The sequence below is a fragment of the Camelina sativa genome, chromosome 13 (assembly GCF_000633955.1).
Source record: "Camelina sativa cultivar DH55 chromosome 13, Cs, whole genome shotgun sequence".
In the NCBI taxonomy this organism is placed as follows: domain Eukaryota; kingdom Viridiplantae; phylum Streptophyta; class Magnoliopsida; order Brassicales; family Brassicaceae; genus Camelina; species Camelina sativa.
Window position 1 is genome coordinate 9,809,464 of NC_025697.1, and position 20,275 is coordinate 9,829,738.

The 20,275-nt window shown below is 31.8% G+C and overlaps 2 protein-coding genes and 1 pseudogene across 2 annotated transcripts; all 3 read left to right on the forward strand.

Annotated features, from left to right (window-relative positions):
* Positions 1,045–8,955, forward strand: LOC104738091 (annotated as a pseudogene).
* LOC104738092 lies at positions 12,938–15,358 on the forward strand. Its single transcript, XM_010458326.1, has 3 exons — positions 12,938–13,272; positions 13,431–13,734; positions 14,918–15,358. Exons 1-3 carry the CDS (start codon positions 12,938–12,940, stop codon positions 15,356–15,358), a joined length of 1,080 nt encoding a protein of 359 aa, XP_010456628.1.
* LOC104738093 lies at positions 17,753–19,871 on the forward strand. Its single transcript, XM_010458327.1, has 3 exons — positions 17,753–18,069; positions 18,163–18,396; positions 19,394–19,871. Exons 1-3 carry the CDS (start codon positions 17,753–17,755, stop codon positions 19,869–19,871), a joined length of 1,029 nt encoding a protein of 342 aa, XP_010456629.1.

A 20,275-nucleotide genomic window follows, 5' to 3' on the forward strand; every position in this document is an offset into this window, starting at 1 on the left:
ATATATATATATATATATATATATATATATATATTTAAACTAAGATACAATATTGCATATATTGTAAAAATATAAAATATTATATCTAATTTATTCAGTATGTTTTTGCACTATACGTCAATGCAGTGACATCTTAATAAAATCTACGAAGTTACAAATGTTATATTTTTTTGGGGAATTTTCAAAAATATCCCTTTTTATATGTTACTTTTCAAAAATACTCTTTCGTTGTGTCCATTTTCAAAAATACCCATTTTGAATATATAAACTGACTAAATTCTAAACTCTAAATCTCAAATATTAAACCCTAAACCTTTAAAATTATACCCTAAATATAAAATAGAGAACTCAAACCCAAAAAAAAATTCTAAAAATTAATTTAACATATAAATTGTTATTATGTAAAAGAGGAGAAAAATGAAAATGTTCAAAAATTGAGGTATTTTTGAAAAAAAGTATCTTAAAAGAGGTATTTCTAACAAATTCTCTATTTTTTTCAATCTAGTATATACAACTAGAACAATAAATCAAAAAATTAAATCAAGATTTCTAAATACCATCGTTCCAATAGGGGTTTTGTTTTATTTTCTAAATTTTATCAAATTTATATGATTCGCGGATTTGAAAATTGTATAATGTACCAAAGACGGGTTGAAATTAGAATATGAAAGTAAGCAATTTAAATGTAAAAGATTATAAAATGCATAGAGTAAATCAAATAAAATTTATACTAATATTTTATAACTAATAAATTACAGTAAAGTTTATGCAAATATTTCTTGGTAACTATCTAGGCTGAGTGTATTTAATGACACATTAAAAAAAAAAGTATCATTTATTTTTTTTCTTTTTTTGTGTTGCTAAATAATACATCACGGAAATATCAGAATTACAACCTTATCAACAAACAATCTTTTTTTAAAAAAAAAGAGAAGGAAAACAAAAGCGATAATATATATTAATCATGATACCCCACGCGTCTCTATAAAATAACGATTAGGTTAACATCAAAATCTATTTTTCCTCTCCAAACCAGCCAAAACAAAAAAGAGATAGAGAGAACGAATATAGAAATGGCTTTCCAAACCAATTCTTACAACGAGTACCCAATCCCACCGTCCTCTGACGCTCCTCCTCCTCGTCTTAGTTGGTGGTCACGACCAATAGTGACTGTGCCGGCAACTAATGATCGTCAGCCCACTTGCACGGAAACTACGGTTTGCTTTTCACCATGTTGCGGCGCAATACTCACCATCCTCGCTGTATTGGTATATATGTTATACTTCGTCGACCATGCTCTCTGCGACGCCAAATTCTCAATCCAATCAATATCCGTCTCTCCCTCCTCCCCTACGTGGCATGTTGATTTTCTCGTCAAAAACCCTAGCTCCAGGTATTTTGACTAGCTAGTCCAAACGAATATTGTATACATATATATATATATATATATATATATATTTAATTTGTTCCCATAGTTTTATTTTTGTCACATGTGATGCTCGAAACAATTTGGCTTCTTCTGTCCATGGTCTTGCAGGTTTTCTATCTACTATGAAGGCGATGAAACTGCCGTGAGTCTCGGCTCTTTAAGCGCTGCCGTTTTAAATACTTATCACGAACGTAAGTCCCCGAGTCACACGGCTTTCTCAGTGGATTTCGTTGCAGAGGGTAACCCGAACGACGTCGTCTCCGAGCAATTAGAGATCACATTAAGGGCTAAGCATAAGAGTTTCGGTGACGACTATGATAACGCTGGACATGTTGAGATAAGGTGTAATAATCTAACCCGAAGCTATGAGAACGTGGAGAAGATTTATTGTCAGTCTTCTTTCACGAAATTGAAGATTTTGCGAGGAAGTCGTTATAACAATTAGGCCTTTTCATCATACATATTCTTGTTATTTATTTTTTTTTTTTTGTTATTTACTCCAGGTCTTTTTTTCCAAATCCACTATCTTTGTTTTAATACACTTCTCTTTCATAAACTTTGTTTCTTCTAAACTTTGTTTGAGACGATGACATCTGGCGTTTTATATAGCTGACATGTGTCCTCATATTAATTTCAATTTATAATTTATTATACACAAAAGTTTAAGATCCATTGCTAATTAAATGTGGCCACAATTGTCAACTCAATCCCTTGGTAATTAAAAAAATTGCCTAACAAACAAACAAATGAAATCTGAACTTGCAACCCCTATGTTTCTCTTCCTTCCATACGGTATTTAAATTGAAGCTCGAATTTAGTTTTAGTTTTGTATTTTGCTTTTGAAAACATAACGTCTTGCCATCAAAGTAAAATAAATAATTTGATAATTGCTTTCTTATTTATTTCTAATTAAATATTAGTAATCTGTTTTCCATAAAATTATACAATATAATTCAATCTCTGATTACTTTTATTATTATTATAATCTATTTTCCTCACTACTGGGAATCAACACCCCCACACACTAACTACAATTTTAAAAATGGTACAACCTTAAAAAATTGCTCTCTACTCTATTCTAGAGTCACTCTCTAACGATGACCACCGGTAAAAATAGGATTGTTTTAGAGAAGCTCCATACTTAAGAAGAAACAATCTTTTACTCAGCTTTAAAGGTCTTTTTCTAGAAAAAAAATGTAAATCAACTACCTAATCACCTACTGTATATTAAAAATTTCCACTCTAACTAATTTTTTACTTGCTTTCAGGCATGCAACTCGCCTATCTAAGTTCCAAGATCTGTTGATTCGGGGAAAGCAGTGTCTCTCTTTGGGAAAAAACTTGCCATTGAAACACATGTCAAACTTCTTACACTCTCGGCAGACTATTTATATTTGAATGCAACATCGTCAACCCACATGTATTTTTAACTCCAACAATTCTGCTATAGGTATTATATTAATATACATCTGGTTAATTTTGTATTTGTTTTTTCCCCATTCTCCCACATGTAATATATATTGCTTCCAATTAAATCAATTTTTGTCTTACTTTTCACATCAGTTTTTCCTAATATTCTTACAATAATCTTCTAAAATGAACAACAATCTTATAGTCTTTAATATTTTCTCCAGTAACTATTTCAAGGCAAGTAATGTCCCGTCAATTTTAGTTGACAACATTTATTTAGACCCAAAAGATTTGTACGTGATTGACCAAATAGAGACTTACATCAGACAACAAGGATGGAGGCCAGGTAATATGACCAATTTTAATTTTATTTTTACTAACATTACTTAAAACATCGTCTTGATATTTTTAAGGAACATTTTGTTTTTGGTGTAAAGCAAAAGTGGTTGAAGTTGTGTATTGTGCAATGGGTGGCATTACATTTCATGCACAAACTGTAATTTGAAAATGAAAAAATCTGGTTGAACCATCACATGTCACATTTTCCTCCCTCCGAAGCTGTGGGAATACTCCAGTGCGGTGTTTTCAATGAGTCTGGAGTGTGGCAATCCATTGTTTCATAGTTCTTTTCATATGTTTTTTATTTTATTTTGTGTACGTACTAACTATTTGAAGGTACTATTCAAACTGAAGAAACAACGTTCTGCCAGATATTAAAATAAAAAACATATGTAATTTAAACGTTGTTATTCAAAAAAAAAGAAAATGTAATTCATATTTAATTTAAATTTTAGTTATGCCTTCACTCACTCGACAGGAAAGACAAAGATGAATGTGATTTTGCCCTTATCAATGTCGAAGAAAGAACTCCCCAAGAGGTGATTATCTCTAAGACAAAATTTCTTCTTAAGTTAGGAACTTCCCGAAAATGGATGATCCGAACAACGATACTATTGTTACCGGTGTTTTGTTGTTCGTTGGAGATTGAATCGAGGATAGAATAGAAAGTAAATGTTTTAGTTTTCACAATATTCTGAAAGAGGATGTGGTTATATGGTAATAGGTTGTTTTTAGAAAACTAAACTTTATAGAATGTTTGAGCCTTTAAGAAGGAGAAGGGATTGAAATCAAATATTAATGATCATAAATTCGCAAGTATTTCAAAATAATAAGTTTTAAAATGAGAAGTAATATAAACAAAAATGAAAATTGAGGAAAATAGTGGGTATAAGGCAGTGCATAAAATGATGGTATTATTTTAACTGATTATGTTCATAATTTATTCTGAAATTCCTAATATGAAAACTTCTAAATTTTATGTAATTCAAAAATACCAAAACGTTTAAAATAATTAGTGAGAATAGAACTAAAAATTATAGATAGATCAAAACCATATCATAATCTTACGTAATTTTCCAGAAAGTAAGCTCAAAATTTTATTATATAAACATTTTTTAAAATTTTTTTAACTAATTTAATTAAATAATACCTACCTACCATCTAACTTAAATTTGATTTCGTTTGTGCCTGTGAAAATTATAGAAGATTCAAACACATAAATTAAACCCAAGAATTCAAACCTATAAATTTAATTAAATGTTTGTAAATCATCTAGAGGGGATGTGTTAGAGACTTAATCAAATTTAAGTTTCAAGATGAAACCAACCACAGACTGATACAAGGTGGCTTTAGATTCTTGGGGTTTGCATATGTTGCTAATTAAAGAATGAAGGATATGTAGATGGAGGTTTTTTTTTTTTTTTTTGGTTTTATGGGCTTGTAGTTAATTAGGTCTAAACTAGAGTTAATTAGGTCCAAACAAAAAAATACATGTGTCAGAAATATAGTAAGCCAAATGTGATATCCTTAGCAAAAGTTGAGAAAAACCTTCTCATATTTTTTTTTATTAGTTAGAGATGAAGTATTTAATATACAGTAGGTGAGATAGGTGTGGTGTGGATTAAAACCACCACCCCACACACTAACTAAGCTTTTAAAAATTTTACAACCTAAAAAAATTGCTCTTTACTCTACTCTTGAGTTATTCTTATTTATTTCCAATTAAATAATAGTAATCTGTTTTCCATAAAATTATAATCCAATAGAATTCAATTTCTGATTACTTTTATTATTATTATAATCTCTCTTCCTCAATCTACTGGGAATCAACATCCCCACCCCACACACTACCTACGCTTTTAAAAATGTTACAACCTAAAAAATTGCTCTCTACTCTACTCTAGAGTTCCTCCTAACGATGACCACCGGTAAAAATATGATTGTTTTTGGGAAGCTCCATATTTTAGAAGAAACAATCTCTTACTCAGCTTTAAATGTCTCTTTCTAGACGAAAATGTAAATCAACTACCTAATCCACACCACACCTATCTCACCTACTGTATATTAAAAACTTCCTCTCTATCAAAATATTTATTCACTAAGTAAATATAAGCCACTAAATGGGGTTTGATTGGGTTTTAACATTACTGTTATAATGTTGACAAGAAATACAACAACAAAAGTAAAACAACTTCTGATGTTGGGAGACACCAGCAGGCAAAGGGAAGAAAATCACTTGTCGTTTCATCAGCAAAGGAAATACTTATATAAGCCACATAAAAAGACGACAGTACAAATTTCAAATTTCACCGTATATGTATTACAAATTGGTAGCATCCCAAAACAACACATTATAATTGTAGAATAGAGAGATATTTTAATTTTTTTTACATTTCGTTATTTAATAAATTAAACAAGTCTAATTAAACATCAAGGTTTGCTTTTAGTAATGGTGTGACACCCCAGTTTCAGAGACTTGCGGAGAGGTTTAAAAGACTTGATTTGGCCACCTATGTCACCAAAGTGAAATTATTTTTTTGGTCAAGGGTCCTGAGAGAACTCCACAGTTAAGCGTTCTTATGCTGGAGTAGTCTCAGGATGGGTGACCTTTTGGAAAGTGATTGTAGAGATGGTAACAAGTCTTTAAAGCATCTCAGATGGAGCAAACCAGCCATCGAATATGGATGGGCTCACATGCTTAATGAGAGGACGTGAGGCCCATTAAGGAAGGTGGGGCCATGGACTGGGATTGGACGTGGGGCCCACTAAGAGGTGGCGTTGGGGTGTTACAAGTGGTATCAGAGCCGATCCCAGATAAGTGTGGAGTCGATTTGGCTCACACTGTTGGGGGTGACGGTCTTGATGAGCAACGAGGACGTTGCGATTTGTTAGTGGGGGTGAATTGTGACACCCTAGTTTCAGCGACTTGCAGAGAGGTTTAAAAGAATTGATTTGGCCACCTATGTCACTAAAGTGAGCTTATCTTTTCCGTCAAGGGTCCTGAGAGAACTCCACAATTAAGCGTGCTTATGCTGGAGTATTCTCAGGATGGGTGACTTTCCGGGAAGTGATTATTGGAACTGTGCGAGTGTGGACAAAACACAGAAAAAGATCATGTGGTGATTTGTAGGGATGGTAACAAGTCTTTAAAGCCGACGAATATGGATGGGCTCACGAGCCTAATGAGAAGACGTGATAGTAGGATTTTCATCCAGGGTATCAATTCCCTATGCAGTTGTAGTACAAAAGGTTATCAATCCAAATGGTTGTTATGGTAACAGATGAGATATGATCAGAACTATGCAAGTCAAGTCAAGCGATAGTTGGGGTTTGATCTAACAATCCTAAAATGATTAAAAGAAAATAAATAGACAAGAACCACACTATCTAGGCACTCGATGCAAGCATTCGAGTACATGATCGGGTGGGGTGATCGAGTAAAGAAGGAAAGCAAGAATAGCTCGAAGGTATACTCGAAGCAGGTGATCGTGTACCTGTTCGGGTAAGGGATCGAATGATGAATAAAAATGTAAACAATCTAAATACAAAAGCTCCTAAGGATGGGGTACTCGACCCCTAAGTGTTCCTAACCAGTACGGATGTCCTACATGCCTCAAGCAGATATTCCCTAGACAATGAATCTCTAAAATCTTGTTAAAACACTCTCGTGATAGAAACAATCAACCTTAATCACCTCCCTACCCAACTCTCGTTGGAGAAACATGACCAAGCAAGCAATACAAACCGATTCATTATTGTCAATTAACCCCTCACTCATCTAATCTCTTAGGCTAAGTGAGTAAATCGCTAGCATTGATTGATTCAATCATTTCATCTACACCTCTCGATGGTAAAACACCTTAAGATCTAGTCTCAACCTCTCGGTATGTTGATAGCATTAAGAACACCAATCTAGAAGGGAATTTATAAAACATAAACAATCAAGCTAGGACATCCTAACCGATCAAGAACAAAAAATTGTCTATCCCATCCCTAGAAACTTTACTACACTACTTAGATCTCATTGCAGAAAACATAAAAACATAGATAGACGAAAATTGCATCGTATTAAAAATAGAAGTAGAGTAGAAGAGCTTAGAATCAAAAATGCAAAAAGAAATGAAATTAAATCATAACAAAGTAGAGAAATTGTTTGAGTCGCTCAGTTTCTCTCCCAGAAGCTCTCGCTCTCTGTTCTGAGGGTTTGCGGCGTGCTAGATCGAGAGGAAGAAGAGAGGGGTTTATATATGGAAACCCATTAACCCTAGCTTCCCAGTCCTGCTCGAGGGTCTGCTCGATGGGGTGCACGAGGATGAGCTCGGGTTGATCTTCGGGTAGGTCGTCGGATTGTTCTTTCTGTTATTGGATCCTCCTCGATCGGGTTGGTGTTCGGACTGTTCTTCCTGCTCTATAGCTCCTTCGGGCACATGCTCGGTTTTGACCTTGTTTCTCCCCATTTTAGACTCTTAAGCACCTATTTTCATCCAAAATATGCAAATGGAAAAATGCAACACCCTAAATGGCCTAAATGTGGATTCCTACAGTAAATGACCTAAAAATGCTAAGGTTAGGGTGAAAAGATATGGAGAAAAGGGATGCTTAAAACATGTAAATTAGAGAGTTATCAAGACGTGAGACCCATTAAGAAAAGTGGGCCCATAGACTGGATTGGACATGGAGTCCACTAAGAGGTGGCAGTCGGGGTGTTACAACTAGAGTGTCGGTTGGAGTTTTTTTTTCAATAATTCAATATATGGGATTTGATCATGGTTATTGCCATGATCATGGATGATTTGTATGATTCAACAGAATTATTCTTTCTTTCGTTAGTCTTTGTGTCGGTTCACAATATAGTATTTCTCCGGATTCTAGATGAATTTGTTACCAATGTATAGCCTCCACTGATTTCTGTGGGTTTGTTTCGAGTAAAGTAGATAAAAACAAGGCTTCTCATAGAATTCCTAGATTGAGCCAAGAAAAAAAATAAAAAAAATCTGTAGATTTGCGAATTTAAATACAGTATAACTGATGTATCTCAACAAACCTATATATTTTAGGAAAACTTGAAGGCTAAATATAAAAGAAAGGGATAAGGTTATTTTTTCATTAGAACGTGTTAGAACCTCCATAATGACAAGATCTCATTGTACTTCTTGTGGCTTCATTCACGAACCCGGCCAATGTAACCAGCAAATTTTAGCCACACCACCCGACGCGCCCGTGGACGTTACGCCACTTTGTTGCTGCACTTGTTACTTTGCTATAATTGCTTCCTTCTTCGTTGTTTGTCTCATCTTTTCAGGACGACCTGACGGAATTGTTACGTAGAACTTTTTGCCAATTCCGTTTCCGTCTCAAGCGCAAACGCAAACGCGAACGTTTCTGCCGCTGATTGGAGGATCGGTTTCGTTGCTAAGAGTCCAATCACCGGCTGTAAAGTCTCTATCCATACACTCAATTCCCGTTTACTCCGACACGGCCAAATTATCTCTAAATTATCATCTCCCTCGTCGAGTTGTTTCTATACCGGAGACAAAACAGAAGTCGTTTTCGAGAAGGTGGTTATGCCGGGAGCTATAGGCGACGTGATTTGGGATTCTCAGGTTGAGATTGTGTTTGCGATGGATACAGATGTTACGTATTTAAACGGTTTTTTGTTTGCGTATTGTCCAACTATTCCGGTGAAAATCACGACGGACCAAGAAGGGTATGTCATGGGATCGTCGCTTGGAAATAAGAGACGGTGTGATTATACATACCAGAAAAGATTAGATTAATTCTTCTTCCGATATTGAAATCCATGATTTCTATCTACGAATGTTGTTGGATATTATATTTTGTTTTATTTTATTAGTTCGAAGTGGGATATTATTAAGCATATTGGTTTATATATAGGCCCTGTTCTTTTCACTATAGCTACGACACCTCCGGCCACCAACAAATTACACTGATTTTCTCTTCTTCAGTCACTGGTTTCTGCAATATTTTGTTCATTTCATTTGCTATCTATCGCCGGTGTCGCTCATTTTTTCAGCGACTATTTGAAAGACAGAAAAGTGTCCGGTGTTGCCAATGTACTCTTTGCAAACTGAAGTCTCAAGTTACTTGTATTTTTGAGTCGCTGATCGCTGATTCAGCGATCATGAAAAGAATAGGGCCATAATCTTCAACTTTTTATTTTCTCCCAAAACTAGCTCTAATCATGTGGTTATACTGTTTTCATATTTTATAGTAAAGATTATGTGCTTGACTGGTATGTTAGATAAGCACTTGAATAGCACAATGTAGTTGAATTATTTAGCACATGTTTATCCATAAAAAAAAAGTGTGAATTATTTAGCACATGTTAAATATCCGAATAATATTTGTATTAACATAATTATCAAGTAAAAAAAAAAAAGTAAATTTGCGAGGGAATTGCAATTGTCCTTGCCTTCTGTCGCAAATTACTTGTAGATCCATAGTAAAATTGTGAAGATATATATATTTTCGTCGCAGATCTCCAATGAACGTGTAAAGTAACCGTTTGTGTCTCATAAACCGCCACCATCACAAGTGAATCGCACAATTCACCGATTTGCTTGTTAGGCCAGCTACTATGATTTTTGTTCAATTTTATATTTATGTTGACATTCTTAATCTTGTGGTTTCATGTGACCAGAAAAATAACTTGCCACCGGAGAAAGAAAAGAAAAAAAGAAAAAAAGTAAAACATTCTAAAATATGTTGATGGTGACATTTTCATAGTGACAAATTGGTCTAACTAAATTAAAAAGTTGTCTATGGATACAAAATCTTTATTCTATATTATAAGTCCCAATTTATGTACTTACACTTTTCTATTACATCAAATTACAAGAACAAAAAAAAAATTAAACAAAAATAAAACAAAATATCTATCCACTTTTTCCCTTTCTCCAAGATCTCTACTTCTCTATTTTTCTCTTTTTAAGTAATTGACTATTACAAATAAAAAAAAAGACTTCTGCCTCTTCTTCTAGGGGTCCAAATGGTTAAAATGAATAAATTGAAAATATTAAGTGGAATAAAACTGGGTTAAATAATAACTCAAAAAAAGGTGAATGAGCAAGTTGAACATTTTTTGGTGTATAATTAATTTAGGTTTTCAACTTTAAAGTTGAATGGGTTGAATAGGTTTTTTCCAACTCTTCAACATTTTTAATGCAATTGAAATTTGGTTGAATAATATTTTTTCAACCTCTTCATTCTCTTCGACTTGCAACAATTAGCACCCTAGTTTATTTTTTTTTCTTGCAACTTCGGTCGGAAAAAAAAAACGATTTCAGATTTTGTTTCATTCTAATTTTTTTCAATGGCACGAAGACCTTTTGTTGTTTCTAATTTTGCTCTGTTTTCATTTTCTTTCTCTTTCAAATTTCTCATTTGCCATGTTCCATTTTGATTCTCAAGAAACTTTTTGTTGTTTGGGTTTTGTAGATGTTTCAACTGCAAGATGTTGTGTTTATTTTTCTCGAGCTTCTTTATCGTAATGGTAAGACCCAAAACCCTCTGCATATTCTCTTCCGTGTTTTTCTTTAGTATTTTTCACTATCTCCAAATTAACTTTCACTTTCATCTAATAACCTCTTCAAATTACTATGTAATTCTCTTATTACAAGAATTTGAATTTGAATTTGTAGTAATCTCTCTGATTTATGAATTTGTAGTAATCATCAGATTCTTTTAGAAGGCATATGTTCAAAATTGTTGAATAATTTGAATTCTTCGTTTTTGTGAACTTTTTTTTGGTAGTATTCTTAAATAATATTTTAAATTTTTCAATTTCACCTTACGAAATGTTAACGCCTTTGATTTGCAATTTAATTTCAAATTCCTTATTATTGACCCCAGTTAAATTGCACATACCTTAAACCACGTGTTATATGATAATACCCATAAATCAAACAACAACAAAAATTTCAGCTTCAAATAAATAATTATTTTTAAAACAACAATAAATTATTAGTATTTAAATGATGGATAGGTTTTCTCTAATTTTTTTTTTTAAAAACGTGTTAGATAATTTAAAAATAATCCCTTGTTACTTTTTAAGTTTTTATCATTCACAGCAAATATCATTTTTTTTTTATCACCAAAAATACATTAAAATCGGAAGTAATTTAAATCTGATAAATATGGTAACTAATTATTATTTTTTATGATGATAACAAAAACTTCATTTATAGGGATATTTTCTAGATTTTTTAAATTAAAAAATATTAATTGCTTACAAAAATTTTGCTATCAATTATGATTTGCAATCTCGAATAAAGATGAGAATATTCCATATCCTAATGTTTTCACGTTAATTAAATAATTAGTTTTGTAAAGATTTATTCAGCCATAAATCTAGGAGGATCCACACTCATTCCATCTTCTATATATATGTTGTTTGCAAACATTCAACTGGAAATATATATGCTGATGACGTAGGGCGTGGTGGGTATGTTGGTGGATACCGTGGTGGCGGTATTCATAGAGGAGGCGTGGTCAATTAAACCGTGTTGAATGGCCACAAAAGACTTATGAGTGTCATAGCGGGACATATTGTGGGTAACCTTTCTTTTGTTTTGTTCACTATATTGATTGGGTAACTTCTAATATTTTGTGTTTTTTATTTGTTACTTGAAGATGTTAGTAGGTGATCTACAATGTGAGGGAGTGGTCATGAAAATTGGGGAACTATTGAAGATGAGATTCTTCCGTAAGTCTTTTGCCTTAAGTCTAACTTTCACTCTCTATGTCGTGAACTCTACACGGTTTTACGAATGAATTTTTGTTTTCAGTTTAGCCGTCTTTCAATAACTTATTCGTGACATATGAGAATACTGTGAAAGGAAAGGAAGACAGTGCAAAAAAGACAGTGAAGGGAAGAATGATCTTTAAGGATAAGAGATTATGGGAGCTACGTGTAATATACTTAAATTAACAATATATATTGTTGAAAATCTCATAAACACAAAAGAGCCTACTTCTATAAGGTTTTTTCATATGTTTGACAAAAAAAAGTTTTTTCATATATGTTTGTTGCAACATTTCATAGTTTAAATTTATGTAGGTAACTTTATTGAACTAGATTTGAATTGAAAATATACCTTTTAATTATATGTTGTTCGTTTCAAATTATGTATATGATTTTTACAATTATTAAGATTCTGAAAGAAAATTTTTTGAACATATATGTAATATCAATACTTAGTTACATATATACTACTACGGGTTAAATCTAAAAATAAAAAGGTTTAAATCATATACTTTAAATAATAATATAAAAGTAAACTTTAATTTAACATAATTGTATATATAAATAGAATATTTTCTTGCAGTTTATAGGTAAATGTTTTCTTAAATGGGTTAAATATTTTCTTGTTGGTTAAAACCAACGTTAAAAAACCAAATATCAAGTTCAATATATATTCATATTAATTCTTAAATACTAACAATTCTCTAATACAAAACTTCTAATATGAATTATTTACAAAATCGTCCCGCGGTACACCGCGGGTTAAATTCTAGTAATATTAATATTGTATGCATACAGAAAAATCCGGAAATATATCACAATAATCTTATCAACACATAAATTTAAAAGAAAACAAAGGAGATTATTCTGAATATTGTAAATTTGTAAGCCGTATATATGGTCCCCCACTGTCTATATAATTAAACTATTTAGGTGAACATCAAATATTTCTTTCTTCTCCAAAACCAACATACACAGACATATCAAAAATAAGAATGGCTTCCCAACCCAAGTATTGCACCGTGCCAGAAATAGAAAAGGGATATCCAGTGCCACCGTCCTCGGCCTCTCCTCCTCCTCGTGGATGGTGGTCACGACCAATAGTGACTTTGCCGGCAACTAAAGATCGTAAAGCCACTTGCATAGATACTACGGTTCGCCTTTCACCTTGTTTCGGCGGTATATTCACCGTCATTGCCGTAATGGTATATTTGTTTTACTTCCTCAACAATGCTCACTGCAATGCCAAATTCACAATCCAATCCATCGCCGTCTCTCCCTCCTCCGCCACGTGGCACGTTGATTTTCTCGTCAAAAACCCTAGCTCCAGGTATCAACTGTATAGACATATAGTTTCATCTTTATATAAACCCTAGTTAATATTTTTTCCCCAAGACATTTCTGTCATATTATATTAACCTGTTTATATAGGGTCATCCCCAAAAGTTTTGTGTCATGTTAATCTGTCTATATATGGTCATATTGCAGGTATACTATCCTCTACGGAGTTAATGAAACTGCTGTGAAGCTCGGTCCCTTACACGCTGCCGTTTTGAATACTTCTCGTGAACGTAAGTCTCCAAGTCACACGGCTTTCTCAGTGGATTTCGTTGCCGAGGGAAACTCAACCGACGTCATTTTTGAACAATTAGATATTAAGTTAAGGGCGAATCATAATATTTTCGGAGATAATCCTGAACCTGGACATATTGATATAAGGTGTTATAATCTGACCCGAAACCATGAGAACGTCGAGAAGGTTCAGTGTTACTCGTCTTTCACAGCATTGGAAGTTATGTAATTAGGCATTCTACTTTTCCGTCATCTTCTTGTTTTTGTTATTTTCGGTTATGACTTTTATTATTAAGATCTTTTTTCTTCCATACAATTTGTGAAACTAAATACTATTAGGCGCTGCAGATTTTGAACCAGTTTTTCTTTTTTGATTTTGCAAAAACTAGTTAATTTAGTCATTCATGATTCTGATTTCCTAAAAATTAGGAAAACCAGATTTTAAGTATTTTTCTTATTTGTTCATAGAATCCAAAAACCAAGTTTTGTGTTTTTCTAAAAACAAACTTACGTGACAATTTTTTTTTAAAAAATAAGAAATTAAACCTAAAATAATAGCTAAAAGTTTAAGTATAATAGTATAAAAAGATTGTTTAAAAATTAATAATATAAAGACCAAAAACTACAAAACATTGATTACCTTAGTTCTTTATAAGCGTTTCTAAACGATAAGAAAAAAAAAAGAAAAAAAAAAAGAAAGATAACTCCACTTCATATTCTCCATTAGTTTCTGAGAACTTAATTATCAAACAAAAAAAAAAAAGTGGGAACTTAGATATCGCTTTTAGTGTTAAATATTTTTTTTTTAGGTAAATAGTCCCGGTTTCCCTTTAACACTTATGTTTAGCTTCTGTTGAATGTGTTTCTATTTAGTAAATTATACCTTTTAAAATTAATTTTTTTTTTTAGTGTTATTAGAATAAATAAGAGTTACATACTATGCATATATTTATATATATAAATATATTAATTGAAGTAGATAAACAAGACTACTTCCTATAGAATTACCCTAAATTGAGCAAAAAAAAAAGATTTCCATTAGATTTGCTGTCTCGAACCAAAATATAATTAAGAAATCAAAATTTTATTTTATTTAGTTACTAAAACCCTAGCTAGCTTATATATATATATATATATATATATATATAAGTTGTTATTTTTCATTAGAAAAGTCTTACACGTCCATAATGGCAAATTCTCAATGCACCTCTTGTGGCCTCATTCACCAACATTGCCAATGTTCCCTGAAAACTTCAACAACCACACATGACATGCCCGACGATGGTGTTACTCCAGCTTTTTGTTGCTGTGTTTATTTTGCTACCATTGGTATATTGTTTTTTCCTATTTTCATGTTTGTAGGTTCCAACAAACTTTTCAATAACGATAATTGTTACATAGAGCTTTTTGCCGATTCCGTCTCCGTATCAAACACAAACGTTTCAGCCGCTGATTGGACGATGGGTCTTGTTGCGACGAGTCCAGTCACCGACTGTAAATTCTCTTTACATACACTCAAGTCACGTTTACTCCGTGGGGATCAAGTTATCTCCAACTCATCATCTCCTTCTGAAATTTTCGGTGAGTTTGGCTCCGGAAACAAACCGAATATCGTTTTCGAGAAGGTGGTAATGCCGGAAGTTACTGGAGACGTGGTTTGGGATTATCGGGTTGAGACTTGGTTTGCAGTGAACACACGTTTTACGTACGGGAACGGATTTTTGATGGCGACTTGTTCTGATATTTCAGTGAAATTCACGGGGAATACGACGGGGAATGTGACGGGATCGTTGCTTGGAAATCGAAGACGATGCGATTATATTTTCCAAGAAATGTTGGCTTAATTAATTCAGTCTGATCATTATGAGTCTATTTCTTATGATTAGTTTTTTTTTGTTTTTTCATTTTATTTTAGCTTTGTCTTCGTTATTTTTTATTAGTTAAAATTGATAAAAAAATATGATGTGATATTAATTAAATAACATGGTTATAATCTAATCTATAACTCTTTTAATTTTTCTTATTATCTTGCTCAGAATTTTTTAGTGACTAAAGACAATTTTTCCAAAATTCTTGATATATAATTTATCTCTTGCTAGTTATTTTTAGAAATTTTAAATAAGAAACTAGATTTTAACCCGCGGTATACCGCGAGATTATGTATATTTTATGTAACTTACTAAAAAACATTATGTTGGATCAAATATATGTTTTAAACTTGTTTACAATAATACTGAGATATTTGTAATTTTATTTTCTTTATCTATTTAAAAATGATTATTTTCATTTAAAATTTAATTAATCAAAATTATTTTATTTTGGAATTTAATCAATCAAAATTAGTTGTTGTGAAAGTAAACATCTGTTAATATGTATAATACTTTGTAGTTCGTATAAAATTATTTAAATTTTATTCACCAATTTGAATTTGGTTAGTTTTGTCGAGAACCTCTTAGTTATTAAAAAAAATTAGTTAGTTTTGTATATGAGTAAGATATTTTTTTGTGTTTTTAGACCAACCAAAAATATATAAGTGTACTAATATTAATCTAATTCCCATCACATACTTATGATTATTTTTAGTATAGGTTTGGACCGGTAGATAAATAAAATTTTCTATAAAGTAATGTTGCTTTTTTAGTATTGTGCATATGTTAAATTGCTAAAATCGGTATTTACACATATTTAGTTTTATTATCATAAAGTTAGTAACATTATTGATATTACTCATATGACTAAATTTGATGTATTCACTATTTAAATTGTGAAACAGTATATATATATATATATATATATATATATATATATATATTTATATATTAATAGAGAAGCGCTTTTGAAAAAATGCTGATGTGTCATCGCCAGAGAGCTCGAATCACATTTTAGCAAATAAACCCTACTAATTAATCCTAATTACATCTATGCCATTATAAACTTAAATAAAATTTTATTAAATAAATTAAACTATTTGTATTCATTTAATTTGAAACTATATCATACTTCTTTAAAAAATAACAAATTATTTTCTTTTAAAAATTAAATAATTATTGAATTTTTATTAAAATAAATTTCATACAAATTTTTTCACCGCGTTAAAATTATTATTTACTTTTAAATATTTCACGGGTGAAACATATTTTTATTTAAAATAAACGTAAATTTGAATAAAAAAAAAACTTATTTACATATTTTATTTTATACAAACAAATATCAAATCTCAAATAATAATTTTATTTGAATTGATTTATCCGCACTATGTGCGGGTTGTTACCTAGTATATTTGTATTTGACATCATAACTCTATAAACGACATATGTCAAAAAACATATATCTGTTTGTGGAGGTTAAGACAAAATATATATATAGTATAATAAAATCATACATTAGTAGTTTATTTTTATATTTTTTCTACCTATTTTGACGTCAATTGCTCTATCCATTTTAACATAGAAAACATTAAACAATTTATAAAAACAAAACATGTATAATGGGAAATTAGTTAGTATTTTGCAAATCTTTAGAAATAAATTTGCCAAACCAATTATGGAAAATCGAAATTGAATAAGATAAGATACTATAGTTTCTTTTTTCATTAAAATTTTTTAAAACTTGTAATTAAAAAGAAAAATAGAATTTGATGTTGTTGAGATAATTAGGAAAATATGTGTTTTAAACCACTATGTATTTCCATCAAAATTTTCTGCTAATTTTGATTTTTTTTTTAAACAAATTTTGTATTAAATGTCTTAATTACAGTGGCAGATGTAAATATTGTCCAACTTCAAGCCTTCTTTGCTAAATGTGCTGTTAAAATATTAATATAGATAACAAAGAAAAAAAAAAGTAGAATTAAATATTCAAATTCACTAAAAACATAAAATTAAAATACTATACAACTTATTATAAGACTTTAACATTTGATATACAACTAAATTTTTGTGCTTTCAAAAGAACCATGATTTAAAAGTTAATAACAATATGTGCTTTCTAATGATGTTTTTTTCATCCAACTGATTGATCACATAATTCAGTAACTTCAGTTCATGATCAAAATAATATCCCCGAAATATCATAACATAACTGTTTTACCAGCACAAAATATGAAAGAAGAGATTAAATTTGAAACGAATCGGAATTATTGTAAATTTGTAAACCTCGTCTATAAAAATTGATTAGGTTAAACATCAAATCTTTCATCCTCTCCAAACCAACACAAACAGAAACAACAACAAAAAAGAATGGCTTCCCAGACCAATTCTTACACGGCGCCAATGTCACCGTCCTCAGCCACTCCTCCTTCTCGTCGGGGATGGTGGTCACGACCAATAGTGACTTTGCCGGCAGAGCATGATCGTGAATCCACTTGCCATGAATTTACGGTTGCCAGTATACCCTTTTGTAGCGGTATATTCACTACCCTTGCCGTAGTGGTATGTATCTTTCACTTCATGGACAATTCTCACTGCGACGCCAAATTCACAATCCAATCCATCGCCGTCTATCCATCCTCTGCCACATGGCACGTTGATTTTCTTGTCAAAAACCCGAGATCTAGGTAATATATATATATAATTTGTTCTCATATTAGTCAAATGCTTGACGCAATGACATGTTTTTGTCTATATATGTTCTGGACCGGGTCATGCAGGTATACTATCTACTACGGAGACGATGAAACTGCGGTGAAGCTCGGTCCCTTAAACGCTGCCGTTATAAATACTTTTTACTATCGTAAGTCTCGAAGTCACACGGTTTTCTCAGTGGATTTCGATGCCGAGGGTAATCCGAACGGCGACATTTTTAAACAGCTATATGTCAAATTAAGGGCTAAGCATATAGGTGATCACATAGATGATGATGACGCAGGACATGTTGATATAAGGTGTTACAATCTGACCCGAAACATTGAGAACGTCGAAAAGATTCAGTGTTACACTTCTTTCACAGAACTGAAACAAGAACTCGATTATGATACGTTTTAAGTTTAAATAAAATTTAGGCTTTCGACTTTTCTCCAAATTATCTTCTTCTTTTCATTTTCTGTTATTCGTCTATATATTAAATAAGACATTTTTCGTCCATAAATTATGTTATTTCTCTATAAGCGCCATCTGAGAAAGAAAGATCAAAAAAAAAAAACTCCACTTTCAGATGCTCGTAATTAAGAACTTAATTACCAAAATAAACACTATAAGTTTCGATAAATATTGAGAACTTAGCTACAATTAAATGAATAATAAGAACTTATATTAATTATACATCGGGTTTTAACCAAGAAACAAAAAAATACTGTTGACAGATGTGATTTTCAAAGTAGTTCCCATTTGATTTAACAAAAAAAGGAAAAGCAGTTTCGATTTTTCTGTGAAAAAGAAAAGTAGTTCCGATTTCCTTTTGACACTTCTACTCACTTTTGATATTTAGCTTCAGTTCAATGCTTGTTTTTACTAGTAATTTATTACTTAAAAAATAAAGCTATAATTTCATTTTCTTTAGTATAATTATTAGAATAAGCTAGTTATATGCCGAAAAATATGGTTTGAAAGATGCTCTTAGATTTGCTTTCGAATCAAAACGTTTAGAACTGTTAATTTATTTATTTAGTTACTAAACCCCTACTAACTATATATAAGTTGTTATTTTTTTCATCCGGAAGTGTTGAACTTAATATCCATAATGTCAAATTTTCAATATTGTACCTCTTGTGGCCTCATTCACCAAGATGGCCAATGTCGCCTACAAACTTCAACCACCCCTCCCAGCAGGCCGCCCATCGACATTACTCCAGATTTTTGCTGCATTTCTTATTTAGTTACCATTGGTTTATCGCTCCTTCTTGTCATCGTCTTTCTATCTTTTTCAGAAATTCACGCCAAAAGACGCATTTGTTACGTGGAGCTTTTTGCCAACTCCGTCTCCATCTCAAACACAAACGCTTCCGCCGCTGACTGGAGGGTCGGTTTCGTTGCGAGGAGTCCAGTCACTAACTGCAAAGTCTCTCTACAGACACTCAAGTCGCGTTTACTCCGTGGCGACAAAGTTATGTCCGATTCATTATCCCAATCGTCTGGATGTTCCGGACAAGTTTTGACGAGAGACAAAACAAATGTCGTTTTCGAGAATGTAGTGATGCCGGAAGTTATTGACGACGTTATATGGGATTTTCGTGTTGATATTGTGTCTAAAGTGAACACAAATGTTGGAGATGTAACAGTTTTTATGATGGCCACTTGTCCCGATATCCCGGTTAAATTCACGACGGATCCGGCCGGAAAGGTGATGGGATCGTTGCATGGAAATATGAGACGGTGTGATTATATATTCCGGTGTAACTTGGGTAATTATCTCCAACCATGATGAATCTAGCTAATATCTGTATTTCTTGGCTTTAGATTTTATTTTCCTTTTTTCTCGTAACATTATTTTTGTTTTATTTTACTAGTTAGAACTGATGAATTAATAAGATGGAATGTAGCTATTCTGTTTGAACAAAAAAAAAAGGAATGTAGCTATTCTGCAACTTTTTTCTTTTCTCCTGAAGTTATTGTTATCAATCTTTTTTGACAATTAGAAAAAAGAGAGAAGTCATATAGTAATGTAATAATAAAATATCGTCTGCCACCTTTCCATGAAGAAATTTAAATAAATGATCAGTAATCTCGATTCGGTTTAGCTAGATCTCGTTAGTCTTTCAATAATTATATCATAACTCTTTTCAGTTTCTTTTAATTGTGTAAAATTTAGTTATGAAATCATTTTAT